Source organism: Salarias fasciatus, chromosome 12 (genome assembly GCF_902148845.1).
Source record: "Salarias fasciatus chromosome 12, fSalaFa1.1, whole genome shotgun sequence".
Taxonomy (NCBI): Eukaryota; Metazoa; Chordata; class Actinopteri; order Blenniiformes; family Blenniidae; genus Salarias; species Salarias fasciatus.
In genome coordinates this window covers 4626786-4646885 of record NC_043756.1, presented here as the reverse complement: position 1 = coordinate 4646885, position 20100 = coordinate 4626786, and the positions used below count along the sequence as shown (strand labels likewise).

Below are 20100 nucleotides of genomic sequence, written 5' to 3'. Positions count from 1 at the left end.
GCAAGAAGTTTTCCTTTGTAATCTTTAACATATATTTAGAGATAAATGCATTGCAAATACAGAAAATGTAAAACCATCAATAATGTGAATGTTAATCACTTAGGAATAACACAATGAAATAAAACTGAAGAGTGTACTGTAAAGGATTAAATCATGCTTAAAATATATTTTTTTAATTTATTTGGCCATTTTCCACACCTTATTTGTCACTGAACTGTTCACCACTGACCAGTTCAAGTACTCACAGTTCATTGTTCATCCCATAACTCGATACCATCTAAAGAGATTTCACTCATTCTTCATTTTTTTGGGAAATAATTGTTTTAGTAATTGAAAAAATTTAGCAATATGTTTAAGTCAGACAGTTGTCACAGTAAGAGGTTTATACTCAGTTTGATGACAAAGCGTCTCTTCTGTTCAGCAACATGTTGTGGAAAAAATATCTACAGAAAGAGTCAAAATATGGTTTACATAAATTTATACTGTTGCCAATTCTCTTTAGAGATCAACACATATGAGGGGCTCATTTCCTTGCTTTCTCACTGCACAACTAAAATTACCTTGTAAATAAACATGAATGAAAGTCTGATAGATGATGAACAGAGACTCGGCGTTTTCTCAATTTTATCACATACACATTTAATGCATTTTAAAACTAGTTTTATAGACAAAAGTTGATAAGCAAATTATGGCTACTGGTGATGTTCACTCCTAAGACTTTAAATGGTTAAATACTTCTATCTGTATTCTTCTGGATGTGCTCTTTCTGTTGGTGTTAAAGTTCAGTTTACTTCCAGTTCCAACCTCTTCAATCTGCTTTATTTATCCAACATGTCATTCTTGTTACTACCAACAGATGGCGTCAAAACTATTGAAATCTTCTGCAGATAAACTTGAATATGATATCAGTATTGACCTTAAAAATATTGCAAATTTAAAAGGATTGTCACTGATATATGAATACATATTTCAAAGTCATTGTGGATTTATTAGAATTGACTTATCACATTCTTGCTCCTGGAGATTTTTCTATCTTGCTGTTGTTTTATGCATGCAATATTTCCCTGTCCTCTACAGGTTACACTGAGAGCTTTATTGTTGGGACCAGCTATTGAACTGTATCCAGCAGCACTATTCATACAGAATCATTGTCAATGATAACAACCTGAAATGTGTCAGTGGCTCAGGTGTGGGACCTGATGCCAGCAGTGCTCAGTATCAATGTCCTCCCTTATATTTTAAACTTTTAGGGTTTAGTGTGAATTCTTTTCCAGCCATAGTGATTTCAAACTTAGCATTAATAAACAACAACAGCAAGAACAAAAACAACTATTGATTATTGTGTTACTGATGATTATTGATATCAACTTTAAATGTTCTGAAAGGCTGGTGCTTTTATTTGTACTAATGGTAAGTTAAGATATTTATATGAATATTTTTTTGGAATACTGGTTATCTACCTATTTGTAAAATATCAAAGACGACAACTCGATGGTCCATATACAAATGTGGCTCTGTGTTTTTTGTCTTTATTTGGAAAATGTTGGATGAAAAAAATATAATGAAATGCTTCCAAAAGTACCACACAATCTTATAATAATATTTGCTGTTCAGTAATTGCACACAGTTGAGGAGAGACTTAACCCACTCCACCACACCCACTATATTAACAGAACAGCTTAAGGTTTTGTCTTACATAGAGGTGAAATGTGATGTTTGAAAATTGTTTCTACTGATTGATGATGCTAATAAATATTGAAGCAAAGTCAGTTATTATGTGTATTAAAATACATTTTACTACGTATGAAGTCATTATGTCCTCTCCATAATACATGATGTATAAAAAAAGTGTTTGTAGTGATGATTATACTATATTAAGTAGTGATGTCCATTGTCCATTGTCATATGCATGTGCATCTGTTATTAAAATATATTTAATGTAATAAAATAAAATAGAGGGGAAGGTGCGTGCAAAAAAAAAAAAAAAAAACGTTTGCTGCTTGTTTGGAAATGAAGGTGCAGCTTTGACCACAAGAGTGAAGCACTGAACCACATCCGGCCTATAATACAGCCCGTGTAGTGAGCCTGTCATTGATATAAGTATCTGCATCACTGTCATCACGCTCATTCATACGATCAGCTTTCTGAGTGTAAATTATAGATTTAGTGAGTGTGGACAGCAGACGCTTCGGTGCCCGGCGAGCTTCGTGTTTTCCTGCAGACAGTCGACCGTGTTCGATGTGAGTCCTCGCTGTTTCCAGTCGGACAGTTTTGGGGACGGAATCCAAACAGCCACGTAGTAAAAGGCGAAGCTCTCGAAAAAAGGTGAGTGTTTGTTGTCTTTGTCAGCTTCTACCGATAATGTCATTGTACGGTTTCCCCAGGAGCCTTGCAGTGTGCTTACCAGACAGTGAGTTATAATTTTATTTGGCTCTATTAAGAGACAATTTCTTCCTGAAGCGGCGGGTGGCTGTTTGAGCTAACGACTTAGCATATTTAGCTTGACAGGTCCCGTCAAAAACACATCGGGCTAGTTAGCTGCCTCGTTAGCATCGCTAACCAGTGATGTCCACCCACATTCTTGTTAATCTGACTGATAGTGCTGTAAGTGAAACAAACCAGCCATGTCACTCTGGCGAACAGTAGTTATATTCACGTCTGTAAGTGGAAGCTTTTGTTTTGACCCGACCTAAGCAGATGTTACCCCGATAGCATTGCTCGCAGCACCGCATACCAATGAAATAGTATCGTTATTATTTAAAGTGGCGGGTAGAAAACCGTGACACACCGACACGCTTTGGGGGGAAAAAACAGTGTCACTGCCTCTAAAGCCGACGCAGCAAAAAAAAAAGATTGGGAAAAAAAAGTCATCTTATACATTCTGAGGATTCTTTTAACAATCTTCACACTGTATGCATGCTTTCGACACACCCTGTTAAAACAGAAAATTGTGTAATAATAGTAATAATAACTTCTCGTATACTAAAATGGCCGAATGGTAACTTGTCAGTGTTGTTTATGTAATGTAAGATGTAAAACAGTTTCATGCCTCTAACCTTTAGCCGATCATAAAGACGAGCAATGCTGTGCAGTTTTGTTAATCCTTCCACACTAGTTACACATGTGTCAGATGGAGGAAAACTATTAACTTAAACATCGTATAGTGAATTCATCTTTGTAGATCTTTAGAAACGAAGTTTTCATGTTGGATGGTGCAAGTGTACTTAATTAAGTGTCCAGTGGGGGTATATTTAACACCAGACAATCCACTTATCCTCCAAGCCAGCTTGTTAACCCTTGACTGTCTCTTACAAGTATGCGTAAATTCAAGCTGAGTGTGCTGTTGCATAATGTTGTTAGTGCCTGAAAGAGATTTGTAGTGAGGAACTGCAACTACTTATGTTGTGTTGATCTTTCCAAGTGTTGTAATCTACGCACACAGCCTGGAGATAGTTCTTAAACATGATCTCTACGTTTTTGTCTGCATTCAGACGTGCTCCTGGACTCTGACATGTTCCCAGCTGACCCCCTCCCTCAGAAGATGGTCTAATACAGCTTATTTTTCAAGCTGCCTACTGTGACTGTTACATCAAGAAATAAGTCATAACTAATCAGCTCAGATGGAGACTAATGCCCATCAAGAAATCCATGCTATATTATCCAAAGAGAATGAAGCCCATATTGTGGAACATGAAATGCAACTGAAACAAGGACTGGAAACCACACAACACACAAAAGAGGATGTTCCTAACGGTGAGTGCTGCTGATGTTTTACTTCTGTCTGATAATGTTTGTGTGTTGGCAATTGAAAGAGTGGTAATACTTGTCAATCTAGCTTAACTTTATATATTTGACCTCTATCCCATTTGGAGCGTGTATTTCTTCAGTGGGCTGTACTCAGAGTTAGTTCTGCTTTGTGATCTGTAAAGTTCTTCCCCCTTAAGCCATACCACTAGTATGTCTTTTATCCAATACTTGTATTCTGCCACGGTTGACCTGTTTTGTTGGATTCCACAAATTCTAAGATCCTCTACTGATCTGTGCTACATGGCTCATTGCACCAATGTGTTAAATGCTGACCTGAAATAAGTTATCATGCAGAGAAGAACTAAACTAAAGTGCAGAAACCGTCGCGGAATAATGATTTAGAAAATAAAAAGCTTGAAAAAGTGTTCTTTGCAATTTGTGCCATGCAATGAAGAAAGTTTACAAACAGAATGGCGAAGCAGCATTTCTTTTTACGCATCTCTTTTCATTTATAAGTAGTGAATTCAATTAAAAGGAAAGACAACCCCTCAAATGTTTGTGATTAAACATCCCTTCGTGGTAAACGTCAAGAAAAGCAAATGTTGACAGTAACACTTTTTTTTTTCCACAACAAAAAACTCGGCTTGGTTTCTTGATTGGTATTGTCTATTCTTATACCTTCCACCAGTGGATGAAAACCTTTTAAAAATCTGAACTAAGCATTTCGTTTAACTTTGGTGGGCAGATGCGAATGAGTCACCCTTTTCCAGCTGCGCCCTGAAAACTCCAGACAGTGAGAGAAGCGCTGACATAAACTTAACCACAGTTTTCAAGTTTAGGAGAAAATGAAGTACTTGTGTATGATGGAATCATCTTGTGCTTGAAGCTGATAACTTGCTTTGAATTTTATAGCTTTTCATGTAATTTCTAGATTAAAAAACACAAAGAAAACTGGATTTGCTAATCTAGAAATTAATAAAGTCCTGCCCAAGTCTAACACAGAAGAAGGGATCCTTGAGATTCTGAAAGGTGAACATGAATATATATATAAAGTTTAGGAAAAAAAAACATTAATTCTAACAAAGTCTTGTCATTGAGAAACAAAGCAAGGAAAAGCATAATTTACTTCCCCACTTACTTTTTCACACACCCTCTGTTCATGTTGCAAATACACATTAGCCAAAGCACGCTCTTAAATCCTCCCAAGCAGACTGATTTCAGTGTGAGATCACTTTAAGTGAAATTTAAATCCTCAAAGTCGTCTTGCACTCATAACCTGTTTGACTTTCTGTTCATGATCCTCAATAGTACTGTACACACAAATGAAGCGGTGCTTTACTAACCAAGTGTTGCATGAATGTTTCCATAGTTGCTTGAGGAAGTTGTTCAGCCAGTTTGCCAGGAGAACCACATGTACCCTGACATTTTCGTAGGAGATTACCGTGACTTATTAGCATATCCCTGTGCATTCCTTCCTGCTTCTCTCTTCCTCGCAGGTCCTGTCAGTTCAGATGCGATGCCTAATGGAAATGGACTGGCTGCGGCCGGGGACACCCTCGTTAATGGGTCCCTGCCTTTAGACGCTCCTCCTCAGAGCGTCAGCTCCCCTACCCAAGAGCCCTCCTCAGGTGTGGCTGCTTATCAACCCACGATGCTAGAGCAGTCTGAGGGGGATAGTGCTGAGGTCACGGGTCACAAGGGCGATGCATTGCAGTCACTCAGACTCAGTATGCCTATGCAGGAGACTGAACTGTGTAAGCATAAACACATTTATGTGGAGTGAATGCCCCCCTCTATTATCCTCCGTATTTAACCTCGTGCTGTGGAATGTTTTGGTTTTTGATTCGTGCACACCTCTTTTTATTTAACATCCATGTCTGTGTCTAATCTCAGCTGAAGAATTCAATGAGATTTTGTTGAGATGTTTCGGTCTCCCTAATTTCTGTAGTTCCCGTGGGCTGCTTTTATTGCTTGATTTGACTGGCATTGGTGCTTAATTTTCAACACTGTATGGGCTAATGGCTGCTTTTTGGAACTAACCCTGCTGTCATGGTGCTTTCAGTGGTTTTTCAAAGTTTGGCACAGTTGCCTCGTTCATAGCTATGAGGTTATTTTAGGCAACACACAAACTGCTCTGTTGCCTTCAAGCTACTACTCCCACAAACATTACACATATATGTATGGTCCCACATGAGGAATCAGCGTGCAGCACTGCCAGTGATGGCTCATGAACATGACTGATTCAGTGTGCATCTGTTTGATGAGTTTCTGGAGGCTGCAAAGCTTTTGCAGGCATGAGTGAGGTAAACACTTACGTGTTGAAAACAAAACGATGAAATACAGCATGAGGATGTAAGCGAGTGTCAAATGAATCCTCCATTAGTGTTGGATGAGTGCCTCAGGGGCATATTGTGACTTCCTTGCCACGGTGGTTTGCTCTTGCCCTGGGAACTCTGCTTTGAATCATTTGTTCACCATGCCTGTTTGAGAGCAGCAGCGACTCTTCACCACAAGAACCATCACTCATAAATCTTCACTGAATCAGTCGGGCAACTTCAGACTCATTGCCAGGATGAAGCTTTTGTGATCATTGAATAAGACGTGGTGTAAATATTGTGATTTGGTGGAGGTGTTTGTGTTGGTGTGGAGCGATCTTGTGTTTGTCCTGACTTTATCCTCCTTCAGCCAACCAGAAGCCTTCGCTCGAAATGGAGAACGAGGAGAAGATTCGCCTGGAGGCTCGCCGGCGTTTGGAGGAGCAACTCAAACAGTATAGAGTGCAGAGGCATAAGGAGAGAGTGAGTGAATAAACAGACACGTCGAGGTCATGCATTATTGTATTTACCTGTTGACTGAACCCTGTGTGTGCTCTCAAAATCCTCATGCCTTCTCTGGTACTTTATTCTTTGGAGAGACGTGTTTCCAAAATTGAGAAGTTATGGAAAGTAAAAGTGAACGTGATGCTCATGTTCTCACTAACAGTGTAACCGGAACAGTTGAAAGTTTAACTATTGCAGTCTCACATTAGTATGTATTTGTGCAAGTTCAGCTCCTCTGAGTGTGAAGCCTTAAACATCTGACCTATTTTATCTGAGTCATCAAGCTGAGCTGGTTCCACTGTGACCGCTGAACCTTTTTCCTGTTTTTTCTTTTTTAGTCTCACCGCTCCACCGCCAAGAGCAGACCATTCAGCACCCTGGATCCAGAGCTCATGCTGCATCCTGAGGCCCTGCCTCGTGCAAACACCGTTGCCATGACCAAGGAGTATTCATTCCTGAGGACCAGCGTCCCACGAGGTCCCAAACTAGGCAGCCTTGGAATTCCTCCTTCCAAGGAAAAGAAATCCAGGTCACCTCGTCCCAGCAAGATCCACTCCTTAGCTGACTATAAGACTCCTGAGAGTGATGGAGGAGGAGGAGGAGGAGGTGGCGTGAAGTCTGCAGATGGCAGCAGGAACTCCCTCCAGTCCACCATTAGCTCTGTGTCCACGCTGTCCGAGGTCAGCGTGGTGTCCGAGGGCAGCGCCTGTGAGACGGAGCCACAGCTCGGGGACAGTGTGTCAGAAATTGACGGCAGCGAATCGGGAGCGAGGGGGAACGACGGCAATGACAGCGACAGCTCTTCCTACAGCAGCGTGTCGACCAGAGGGACCTACGCCACGCTGTCCGCCGCCGTGGAAAGGCAGCGGGGGCCGTACACGGTGGAGGGACGGGAGATCGCCCCCGAGGCCATGGGACAGTTCCCCTCTCTACAGGAAGTGCTGCAGGCAGCCAGCGAGGAGCAGCACCAGCTGGAGCTGGAGCAGGAGAGAGAGGGCACAGCAGAGCCTCGCAGCCGCAGGGACAGTTTCTCCAGCAGGTATTCTACCAGGTTACTATGGGGAATCAATGTCATGACCAGACTGAGTCTTTATCACTTCAAATTATTCAACTTTGAGAGAGAACTTGCATTTTAATGTCCTGGTTTGAGCGAATGTAATGGTTTTGTGATAAATCTTGTAAATCTAAATTGTTTTAAATTTTTTGTTTTAGTGTTTCTTTGGAGAGTTCTGTGATGGGACATGATGAAATGCTTCAGGTGCTGAAAGAGAAAATGAGACTCGAAGGCCAGCTGGAGTCCTTGTCATCTGAAGCCAGTCAGGTAACTAATCACATCTTCAGTTCTTTCTTCAGACAGCTCTCATCCAGCCCCATCACATTTTTGATGCCTAAAATAAGAATGAAAACTTGAACTGCCACACCAAATGGCTTCACCAAAAGCTGCTGTACTTTACATTTGAATAAGCAGGAATATGTTAGATTGATTATCAAAGCCATCTTGAATTAATGCTTACAAACGACATTTAAAAACTGCAAAATAAAGCAGGACAGGAGGCTGGAGGGAGAAACAGGACACACAGAGAGACTGTAAGACTTTAAGAGCAGAGCCTACTTTATTGTTGGAGCTTGTCCCAGCTGTCTGGATGAAGACAGGATACATCCCGGATAGTTCACAATTATATCCCAGAGCAAACAGAGGGAGAGTTACACATGCTTACACTCTCACTGGGCAATTTTAGAGTCACCAGTTAACCTAGAATCAAACGGGGGGAATTCCTTTTTCGGCATCTGCCCGTCCCTTTTCTGGGATGCGGTGAGCAGCCACATTAGAGAGCTCCAGGGAGCTGATGGAGGTCAAGGGACCCAGAGTGGTGAACCTGAGAACACCTGATCCCGGATCTGCTTCTCTGGCCTCTAATTTGAAGTTGTGATCATACTGTCATTAGGATTTAGCCTCAGAGTGATAAAACAGGATGTTTATGGAATGCCCCAGTAGTGAGGAGAGGTTGCTGAACAGCATGTCTCTGCCTCCAGGCTCTCAAGGAGAAAACAGAGCTACAAGCCCAGCTTGCCACGGTGAACGCTCAGCTGCAGGCTAAACAGGAAGAAGCTCAAGTCAGCCGGGAGAAGCAGAGCACCCTCACCTCCGAGGTTGGCACGCTGCGTCAGAACTGCAACCAGCTAGAGAGAGCCATGGTGGAGCTGCAGGGAAACCTGGAGAGCAAGAACGCCAGTCTGGCTTCTCTCAGCAATGACCTGAAGGTTGCTGAAGAGCAATACAACAGGCTGATGGGGAAGGTGGAGGAGATGCAAAGCACTGTGACGTTGAGGGACACTACAGGTAGGTGGTAAAGAACCGCAGAGCTGAAAACAGCTGGATTCAATCAACGCATCGGTGTTTTTTTAATGGTCCGTGTTGATTTCGAACTCATGCAGTTCAGGAGTTGCGGCAGCAGATGGGTAGCCTCCAGAGCCAGCTGCAGCAGGTGCAGCTGGAGCGCAGCACCCTGCAGAGCCGGCTGAAGACCTCTCAGGCGGAGATTGATTCCCTCCAGCAGGTCAGGCAGTGGTACCAGCAGCAGCTGGCCGTGGCGCAGGAGGCCAGAGTCAGGCTGCAGGGAGAGATGGCCAACATGCAGGTGAGGTGGTTTCTCATGGTGTCGGATCGCACTTTGTGACTAAGAGAAGTCATCCTGGGTGACCGGCTCGTTCTTCTGCTTTTTTTTTTTTCCCCCTCCTCTTCATCAGGCTGGACAGATGAGTCAGATCGGTGTTTTGGAGCATCTGAAGCTGGAAAATGTAACCCTGTCTCATCAACTCACGGAGACCCAACACCGCTCCATCAAAGAGAAAGAACGCATTGCAGTCCAGCTGCAGAGCATTGAGGTATACGTCACTATCGTTCATTCCTGAATGCGCCACCTCTGGATTTGAATGTTAAATCCTGATTCTACCTGAGCTCAAATATTTCCATTATCGGTGTGAGGAGGTACTCAATGTTCAGTGATCTTCCACTGCGATGCAGGCCGACATGCTGACTCAAGAAGCTGCTTACAAGCAAATTCAGGATGCAAAATCCATGGTGGAGGACGACCTGCAGCACAAACTGGAGGAGTTCGAAGAAGAGCGAGACCGATTAGTTAAACTGGCCAACACAGCCAGCACCCTAGAACGGGAACTGGAGCAGGTAGTCAAGCCAGATGGAACAGGAACTCACTGCCGATGTTGTGAGAACGTTTGCCGGATTCTACTTTAAATTGTCATCCGTTGTCGCTCCTAGGTGAGACTGACCCTTTCCCAGAAGGACGTGCAGCTGCAGTCACTTCAGAACGAGCATCTGGAGCTGATGCGGCAGCTGACAGCCACTCAGGAGAATCTCCACACCAAAGAGCAGTCCATCAACCAGCTGGAGGCCCGCTACCTGGAGCTGGAGGCCCAGCTGGCCGAGCTGCAGACGGAAAGCAACGCCAAGGACGACAGCATCCAGTACCTGCAGAATGAGAAGATCGTCCTGGAGGTGGCGCTGGAGGCCGCCCGGGCGGATAAGAGCCAGCTGGACGAGGGAGCCGAGCGTCTCGGGGAGGACGTGCTGGTGGCCTCAGATGTGTTGGATCACCTCCGACAAGAGGTTCAAGTCAAAGCCAGTCAGGTACGGGACGGCAGGGAGGCGCTTTTCACTCTCGGTTGAAAAAAAGAATGGAAGCGTGTCAACAAATGTGCTGAAAAATGAAGGCTCTTTTATATTTGACAGATTGAAACTCTGCAACAAGAAAATAACTCCCTGAAGAAACAAGCTCAGAAGTTGAAAGAACAGTTCCAGCAACAAAAGGTAAGACGTCTCCCGTTGTGTTTCTTCGTGTAGACAGCTTCTTGTCTGTCAGTAAAGCTGCTGAGAACTCCGCAGAAGTCGAGCCTGTGAAGACTTCACTTACATTTTGAAGCACTTGGCAGAAATCTCCCAGCTGGCTGAGGCTGATGCTGTCGTAGGAGGACGCTTTGTGGAGCCAGATGGCTGTCAGATCTGCTGAAGAAAGCCCGAAGCGCTGGTAGACACGCCTCATTGGACTGAAAATGGTGGATGCTGCTTTATGCCGCATTGACAGGCTGTCACCAGGAGAGTGGAGTTAATTGACAAAATGACAGACAAGTGAACTGTATTGTATCTCTGTCAAGATTTGAGTTTCTCTAAACTCTTTTTATACTCGTGCATTAAACGTCGCCGCGCTCCATCAGAATTCACTTTGGGCTGCTTCAACAAACCGTTAAATCTAAACTGCTTTCCCTCATTTGACGAAGACTCGTCAAAAAAAAAAAAGAACGCTACATCTGAAGAAATAGAAAATAAATCACAAGTTTCTGATGGTCCAAATTCTTTTATATGAGGAATTATTAACCCTTTGTTGTATGAGTAATTGCATCCAGGATTGAGAAAGTGTTTCTATTCTTTTCTATCATACTTGACAGCTTCTCATTTCTTCCTGTTTCTTCCGATGACGAGTCATTGACAATCGCAGAAGACATCAACAAACAATGTGTGACTCATTGAAAAAGATGATTTTTAGATTTAATTTTTTGATTACAATGCATCTGCCCTAAAATATGTTGATATATTGACAAGTGCCAAAGCATACTGCCTCTCCTGCTTCTTCCTGTTGGGTCACAAGGTCACCAGCCCAGCAGCCACAGAGGAAGAGACAATGGACATTTTTGTAATCATCTTGATTGTATGTTTGCTGCAAATCATGCGTTACGCTGTAGGACAGTAGTAGTTATTAATGTATAAGATGTTTTAAAAAAGAAAATGTATAATCTATTACAGGTAATTCCTAAGCAATGTGTTGTTCAGAGATTTTTTATTTCAACTATATTTTTCCATAGATCTCAGTTTATTGTTTTAGTTTGTTGCTTTTCCCTTTAAATCTCCTTTAAAAAGTCCCCAAAGTCTAAACGTTTTAGCTTTCAGGTAACTTATTGGGTGCTCCATAAAGGCTTTAATATGCGCGTTGTGCTGTGAATAAAGTAAAACGCGGTAGTCTGTCAGACTTGTTCAAAGGAAAGTGGGCACCTGCTTTGACTGCGTCAAACTTCAAACTGTGCAAAACATTCTCTCCTCTCTCATAAAAATGCTATAGCATTTCATTTTTTTATGCATAATACGTACACGGTACACCACACTCCTGTTGCTATACATTCATTAAAAATGAATGAAGTATTTGAATAAATTGAAGATTTGAAAAGCTCCGCCTGCAGAAAAGCCAGCATGCGCTGCTGCCGTCCTTTGAAGAGTTTCTGAAATATTTCAGCTTTTATATAGCATGTGAACTTCAAGAAAAGTCTAATTAGAAGAGAAAAAAAGGCCCGAACAGCTGAGTGTGCACATAAAGTTTTTCTTCTCTTAAAATGTGTCACTCAACAGAAGCAGTGATGCAGTGTGGGATTTAAATCTGGTTCCAGCCCTCGCTCCTGCAGCCTATGAAAAATCTCTTGCCCACTGTTTCAATGTGAGAAAGAAAACCCTTCGTTAGTGCTCTATGGGAACGTTTCATTGAGATGGCCGTGTCGTTGACTTCACAGGTGATGGTGGAAGCGTACCGGCGGGACGCCAGCTCCAAAGACCAGCTGATCAGTGAGCTCAAGTCCACCAAGAAGCGTCTGCTGGCGGAGGTGAAGGACTTCAAGCAGGAGCTGATAAGCTCTCAGGGGGAGAAGCAGAAGGCGGAACTGGAGCAGGCTCGGCTGCAGCGGGAGGTGCAGAGGGTCCAGGAGCAGATGAGTAACATGGAGGCCCATCTGCAGGCCATCCAGACGGAGAGGGATCAGCTGGAAACTCAGATGCAGGTACTGGTCAGAAATACAATGCAACGTCTTCTCCCTCCGCGAAGGAAAGGTGTTTTGAGCCGTTCTGTTTTGTAACCAGACATGCTTGGTTTTCCTCCCATCCCAGTCTCTGCAGTTCGATCAGAACCAGCTCGCGGCAGCGACACAGGAGAACGAGGGTTTGAGGAAACAGGTGGAGCAGATGGAGGCAGAAGCCAAAAAGTGAGTCATGCTTCTGGAGATTGGAGGAGTTTTAATCATTCTGACCACACTGACTTGGACCGTGCTGCAGATCTCTGCTTTTGTGTGCTATTTATAAATGTAAATATGGGACAATACTTATACAATGTCTGATTTCCAAACACTATTATGAGTCATTATATGTGGTTATAAGAAGTGCATCCACCCATTTCATAACACTGAACATGCAAACAGGACTGGATATTATTGGGATTCACAGTCTGCACACTCAGATCCCGTGTGAATGAAACTGATTTATTAAGAGAGTCGATGTTTTATGTCCATGAACGCAGGGCCATCTCAGAGCAGAAAGTGCGCATGAAGAGACTGGGGACGGATTTGACCAGCGCTCAGAAGGAGATGAAGGCCAAACACAAGGCCTACGAGAACGCCGTGGGCATTTTGAGCAGGCGGCTCCAGGAGGCTCTGACTGACAAGGAGAGCACCGAGGCCGAGCTGGTCAAGCTCAAAGCTCAGGTGTCTGACGGGGGAAACAACCAGGCTCTGCAGGTAACGCAAGAAACCTCTCAGGCCTTCAAAACGCCTTTTAAATTTGAGCCAGTCAAGGTTTTGTTGACGCGGTCATGTTTTCTAATGAACTGGAGTGAAACTTTTTGGAAGTGCAGTTGTCTCTGTCTCCGTGCAGACAGGGAAAGCAACTTGCACCAAACTGGGGTTCAATGACTGCTCTGCTGCCACATTTGAATCTACTACGTTGTAGAGTGCTGATTGACGACCAGTTTTGCTTTGAAAACCTTGCAGAAGATCACAAAAAGCACTTCTTTTAGAAGGATTTTAAATTTTGAAAGAGAAACAGGAAGTGTTGAAACTCAATCATTACTGTTATAACTGTATCACTCTCAAATCGATCAGCTTCTTCAAAAGCCCAAGTCATGTATCATTGTATTGTGGCTCCACTGAGATGAAATAAATCTGAAAAATTTAATTTAATGCACATTTTCATATTCTAGGAGAAAATGGAGGCTCTCCAGGCGGAGCTGCAGGCTGTGACCAACAGCAAGACGATGCTGGAGAAGGAGCTGCAGGAAGTGATCACCCTCACGTCCACAGAGCTGGAGGAGTACCAGGAGAAGGTCCTGGAGCTCGAGGACGAGGTTTGATATCTATGAAGCTGCCAGGACCGACATATTTACCACCACAGTTTGTGACGTTGTGTAATTATGACATGAATCCATTTTACAGCTCCAAGAGTCTCGCTGCTTCAAGAAGCGCATCAGAAAGCTTGAAGACGCCAACAAGAAGTTAGCGCTTGAGCTGGAACACGAGAAGGGGAAGCTAGCTGGTTTAGCACAGTCCCACAATTCACTGCGGGAACACGCCAACATTTTGGAGTCTGCCTTGGCAAAGAGGGAGGCCGATCTCGTCCAGCTCAACCTGCAGGTGAAAATGAGTTTGCAGCTCGCAGTATGAATGCATTCCCTATTAACACGTTAGTTTGCAGTATCACGTTGCCTGTAGGTAAAAGCAATAGAAATGTAATTTCAGGTTCAAGCTGTGTTGAAACGTAAAGAGGAAGAGGACCAGCAAATGAAGCAGATGGTACAAACTCTGCAGCTTGCTTTGGACAAAGAGAAAACCAAAGTCAAGGATCTGAAAGAGCAGGTAAGATCTCTTCACAGCAGTGCTTCATTCCACTGTCTGTGAGGTGAGAAACCGTTTCATATATCATGAATGACTGAATGAATCAGTGAGGGTTCACTTTGGCTGCTTCCCTCCAGGATCGCCACAGTGGAACTTTTATCTGCCTGTTTCACTTAAAAGCAATCACAATAATTTTAAACCAAAGTTTAAAATAATGTTGCAATAAAATGAAAAGCAGGAGGTAGGGTGCCACTCCAGAAAGGAGGAGAGAGATGTGAAACTTGCATATCGATGCCTATTTTTTACGTCTCTGAACTAAATGTTTGCACGATTCCTTGCATATAAAACAATTATTTCCATATTTGCTCCCTAAATGTGTGCTTATTTTACATATTTTAAATAATTTACAGTTCAGCGTACCTAGTGGGACTAAACATTTCTTTCTTCTCAAGCAGCTTTTTCTCTGTTATGTCAAGCTTTTGTGATTTGTACAGGTTTTCTTTAAGCCCCCTGCCCTCAAATTGACCCCACACACTGAAATAGCTTACCTAACCTTTTCCTATTGAACATTTTCATTATAATAAACAATTTACATGTATTCACATAGGTAATTTCTTCATATAGTTCTTGATAGTGGATATCTGTGCTTTGCTCTTTCCCAAAGCAGCAGATCAACAGCAGTCAACTGCTTCAGCAATTGTAATGCTGTGATATGTCCTCTAGGTGGCAGCAGCAAAGGCTGAGGCGGCCCACAACAGGAGGCACTACAGGGCTGCCATGCTGGAGCTGTCAGAGATCAAGAAAGACCTGCAGGCCAAAGAGGACCTGGTCAAAGCTCTGCAGAGTGAAGCCCACAAACTACAGTACGGCCATCTGCTGCTCTCACAAACATATTTAGATATATGTTTATTCTTTTGGTTTAATTTAACATGACAGAATCGTCATAGTTTGCCCATCAGTCGCTCATGATGTAATGTGTCACGCTGCAGAGCTCAGGATGAGCAGCATGCTCAGGAGGTTTCCAAGTTCCAGGAGGAGTTGGCAGACGCTCACGCACAACTACAGATCCTCCAAAAACAACTGAACGAGGAACTCGCTAAACAGCCCCTCACCAAGCAAGAGGTACCAACGCTGGACCAGGCGAATAGTGTTTCTGATGGCTTTGGTCATACATTGTATTCTCACACACAGAAAAAAGAAAAGCTGTAAATATTCAGGATGTTAAATGATTTACTTGTTGGCACGAGGCTTGTTAATCAGGATTGCTTAACTTCCATGCAGCTGCCGTCTGGAGGCTTCCAGTTCACTGACACGGTCGTCTTATCTTCTTTTTGGTTCAGGTTGAAGACCTGAAGTGGGAGGTGGAGCAGAGGCAGAGGGAGCTTGAGGCCCAGAAGCAGCAGCTGGAGATGATGGAGCAGTGTCACCACCGGGAGCTGGACAACCTGCAGACGGCTCTGCAGGCAAGCAGCATCCTCATTTTAACCTTCGATTCCACCGAGCAGCAGAGTTTCTTTATAGCAATTATGTCAACAGAAGCAACACGTTGGTACCGCAGTATATACTGGCGCTTTCATCCCCTTTTCAGGTGATCTGTGACTGAACTGTGTCTGTTTCAGAACATCAAAGTGGAGCTGGATTCCGTGCAGGAGGAGATGAGCAGCACCAGGAAGGACAAGTTCATGCTGCAGGCTAAAGTGGGCGAGCTGAGGAACAGCATGAAGACAGTCCTGCTGCAGAACCAGCAGCTCAAACAGGACCTGAAGCAGAGTCGTCTGAGGAAGGTACAGCGTGTTTTTCTGTTGTTTTGTGTCATGTGTTTTTGAAGAGGCTGCACATTGGAGTTCTCGCCTCAGTACAAACGTTGTGACTTCCAGTATGACTTCCTGTGTGTGTGGATGCATTTGTTATGGTATTATCATGTCAAATTACAAAATTATTTAAAGTTAGATTGAAAACTTGTGGCTAAATCTCATTATAGAAACAACAGTGATTTATTTTTACTCTATTTGTATGATATTTAGCGATGACCAGCGGTAATCTATTTTTAATATACCTTCAACGATGCCTGATGGATTTTGCTGACCTAAAATATGAAAAAGGAGGAAAAACTGTTTCTCTTTTAAAACATGGCAGCTGAAGTGCACAGACTGTGTGTTAGTGTTTAACGCAGGCTGTTGTTATTTGGTCCGGCGCTTTCACACAGCTGGCTGTAGCCATTAATTTCTCCTGGATGAGTAATGCTTCCAGCGCCAGCGCCTTCTCCGTAAATGTCAGAGCTGTTAGTAAACTGCCTGAGAGGAAATGCCCACTGTGGATAAATCACTAACCGCGTCCGTCCCCTGTAATGATGGCTTGAGCAGCAGCGCATGGAGCTGAAGAGCGAGGGAAACCCCTCCAACCCCGTGACTCCGGTGAAGATCCCGGACTGTCCCGTCCCGGCCTCTCTGCTGGACGAGCTGCTGAAGCCATCGACCTCCGTCAACAAGGAGCCGCTCAACAACCTGCACAACTGTCTGCGGCAGCTCAAGTGAGCCTTTTTTTTTTTTTTTTAATCTCCGTGAGACGTTCTGATCTGCAAGTCCTGCTCGGTTATCCAAAAGCTAATAGACTTTCTGTTTATCTCTCCCTGGCTTTGCTTGCTTGCAGAGAGGAGATGGACAGCCTCCAGAGGCAGATGGAAGAACACACAGTAACGGTGCATGAGTCAATAGGCTCGTGGACAAACACAGAGGAGGGACTGGCTCAACGGGAGCCTCAAAACAGCGTCTCCAAGCCGCCGGCAGCGCCGAGCAGCACGGCGGTGGAAAATAACAGCGAGGCAGAGCAACAGCAATCATAACAAAATAACTTTATCTCAGGCCGATCGAGGGAGAGTGGAGTTTTATCCACAAAGGCACTTTTTAGCCCCCCGTTCCTTTTCTCGTTTAACAATTGCTGCCAACATTTGGCATTCCTCCCATCAGCACAGAGGAGCTTTTTCACAGTAATACTTTATATACCATAGCTTTATTCTTTCCTTTTTATTTGACGGTTGTTCATATTTGTGTTATGCATTTATTTATTTAGCATTTGATGAATGACAAAGTTTTTATTTTTAGCAGCCTCTCCAAGAGGGTCCCCCACATCCAGTTTTGTTATCACCGATCCAGATGTGGTCTCTGTTAAACTTCATCAGGAAGCCGCCTTTGCCCAAGTTTTTTTTTTTTTTTTTTTTTTTTTTTAGAGATTACCCTCCTCATAATGCTGAATAGACAACTTTGATGCTGCATTATAGAGGCTGAGATCATAAAAAGTGTTTCAGTGATGGAATTAAAACGACAGAAAAGCCAGGAGTGTGTCATTCGGCTGGCCGTCACCTGTTCTTCCATTCATCTGTGCCTGTGTACGCGTTAAAAGTCACTCAGTAACTGACGTGGTTGCACCTTCACATGGCTTCTAAGCAGCCCGTGATGAAGTGACGCGCCATCACCGTCGTTTGCAGTTCGTTTTTGGTATGGCCTCATGTTAAGATGCAGTGTTTGTTTGATGTAACCATATCACCCTGGGTTCTTCAACTCAAAAAAAAAAAAACCCATTAATCTCAGTTATGTTTGTTAGCATGGACTGCAGTAATGTGTACGCAAAAAAAAAAAAAAGAAAAAAGCCTTAAGTAATCTCTGAGATGCCCGAAAGGACTAAGTGTCTGCGTGAATGAGTGTATTCCTGCTGAGGGAGCGTGCAAAATGTTAAAATGTTATATTGTGTTTGTGTGCAAATCCTTACTGAAGGATTGTGTATTTTAAAATGAGCTTATCACAACTGACTTTGCACACCAGACGATCGAAACAAAACTGACTTTGAAAGTTTGTGAGATTCAAACAGAAAAAAGGTTACTACTTTGAGATGAGAGCCGGTTCAGTGAGAGGTTTTGATTTTTTTTTTTCATGTACTTTAATACATAATGTATAAAATGAAAAAGGAAGACAACTACCCCTGATTCACATGTTATTATTATTAAACTCTGTTTCTTGGGTTAAGGGATAAGTTAATTGTTTCCAGAGGTTAATATATATATATAAATACATATGTTCTTTTTGTATTACTGTATATAAAACATGTTTAATAGTGTAAAGAGGATAAACTACAAGACGTCACATACGGACCCACGAATCCGATTCAACGACGACCGTACAGAGACTGGAGGGTCGACTGATCATAGGATGGTACAGAATCTGTCTCGGGACTCGGTAATGGTCTTTAAAGTTATATAGTAATAAAAACTCAAAACTTGTGTGCTTAATAAATTCCAAAGGGACAGTAAATATTTTTGAGAGGAATGGTTATGGGGCAAATAACATCAACTGTACTGGTATACTGTGTTCTAAAAAAAAAAAAATCTTCTGAACGGTATCCTCGATGCTTAAACTTTGCTGTTTCTTTTCTTTCAAGTGTGGAATTGATTTATTCCAGATTTAACATTTGTGTTGGGATATGTGATTGTATTTATCATAAAATTGCACTATTCATCTGTCAAAGCTTGTGCCCATTCATGAGTTAAAGTACCCAGTCTTGCCTCTCTCCAGGCTCAAAGTTCACTTTGTTGTCTTCTTTTTCTCAGCTAACACTTCATTCACGCTAATTCCTCATACTACCCTCAAAGTACAGTTTATATGAAATCTAAGAAACGCCAGATTTTTGTATTTGGGGTCAGTGGGGAGTCAGTATACTGTCTGATGTCATTCAACTCACTTCCTAGTTATCAAGCAATTGACGGGCTGTGATTGAAGGCAGGGTGTACACTGACCGGCTCCCCAGCCCGTCACAGGATGAACTGAGAGACATGTCTAGATCGAATTTAACCAGTTAAACTTAAATGTATGTTTCCAGAGTGTGAAAAGATACTATGCACCCAGAGACGTCCTCTTCATACACAGGGATAACATACAAGCTTCACTGTTAGCCCTCGTCCTCCAGATCCAACCCGGGCTTGAAAGGGGGGCCTTTCTCGTTATGTGTTCCTGCTGAAAATGTTTTTAAAATCTTTCAAAAATATGAGCTGTCAAGTCTCGCCTATTGAGCATGAAATTCAAACTTCTTGAAACAAACATGTACAAGTTTCCACACACCAAGTGGGAAATTATATTTGATATCATTTCCTCCATATTTAATAATAAAAGATGTTACATTTATGATGAGGTGTAGCGTTGCAATGATAAATATGGATGATTGCTATTTTATTTGAGGTCATTTCAGTTTGACCACCACCTGCCATCCCTCTCAGACAAAAAGTGTTGTTTTCAATTGCAAGTCACACCCTGCTCAAACGGAATCCAGTGAGACATTAATAACATAATGACATTAATACACCAAATGTGGAAGGATCTCTGCAGTCTCAGTTCTCCTCAATCCTCACATTTACATCTGATTAGATATTTATTTACATGAACTATACATTTATTGTACTATACTCAAACGTTCACAACTTTGGAAAACACATTAGTTACTTGATGTCAAAGATATGTCATAGTTTGGTCTTTTGTGCATTGTAGATCATAAGAAGAACATATATGAGCGTGGAGCTGTCATGTGCCTGGAGTAGCAATTCTTTTATTTCTGAGCTTTGTCAGTTCATTTAAGTTTGAAGATAAAGATCTGCACAGTGGACCAGGGGTTTGGACTCAATGTCATGGGTTCAGAGACTTTCGCCTGGACTTTCTATGTGGAGTTTGCACGTTTTCCCCAGTACTTCAGGCTTCCTCCAAAGAGAGTGCAGTGTGCAAGTTTATGGGCGGTATGAATTTTGAAGATTTTAATTGAATAATGCAAAAGGACAACTCAACTGCACCCCCGGTGTTAGATTTAGGTATGGTGCTTGATTTTAGAGTGATATTTT

At 42.8% G+C, this 20100-nt stretch overlaps 1 protein-coding gene across 3 annotated transcripts; it reads left to right on the top strand.

Annotated features, from left to right (window-relative positions):
- Positions 1-2257: 2257 nt before the first annotated feature.
- Positions 2258-18658, top strand: golga3 (golgin A3). 3 transcript variants are annotated; one of them, XM_030104679.1, is made up of 24 exons: positions 2258-2325; positions 3492-3753; positions 5244-5375; positions 6433-6545; positions 6905-7605; positions 7779-7887; positions 8601-8907; positions 9003-9205; positions 9315-9452; positions 9592-9753; positions 9847-10215; positions 10318-10395; positions 12141-12404; positions 12511-12605; positions 12917-13133; positions 13595-13738; positions 13827-14024; positions 14130-14246; positions 14949-15088; positions 15215-15347; positions 15566-15688; positions 15845-16009; positions 16589-16755; positions 16875-18658. In XM_030104679.1, exons 2-24 carry the CDS (start codon positions 3621-3623, stop codon positions 17065-17067), a joined length of 4401 nt encoding a protein of 1466 aa, XP_029960539.1. In that variant the 5' UTR covers positions 2258-2325; positions 3492-3620; the 3' UTR covers positions 17068-18658. The 3 variants fall into 3 exon arrangements, with proteins under 3 accessions (XP_029960539.1, XP_029960538.1, XP_029960540.1); XM_030104678.1 differs by having other exon boundaries at positions 5244-5501; XM_030104680.1 differs by lacking the exon at positions 5244-5375.
- Positions 18659-20100: the final 1442 nt, after the last annotated feature.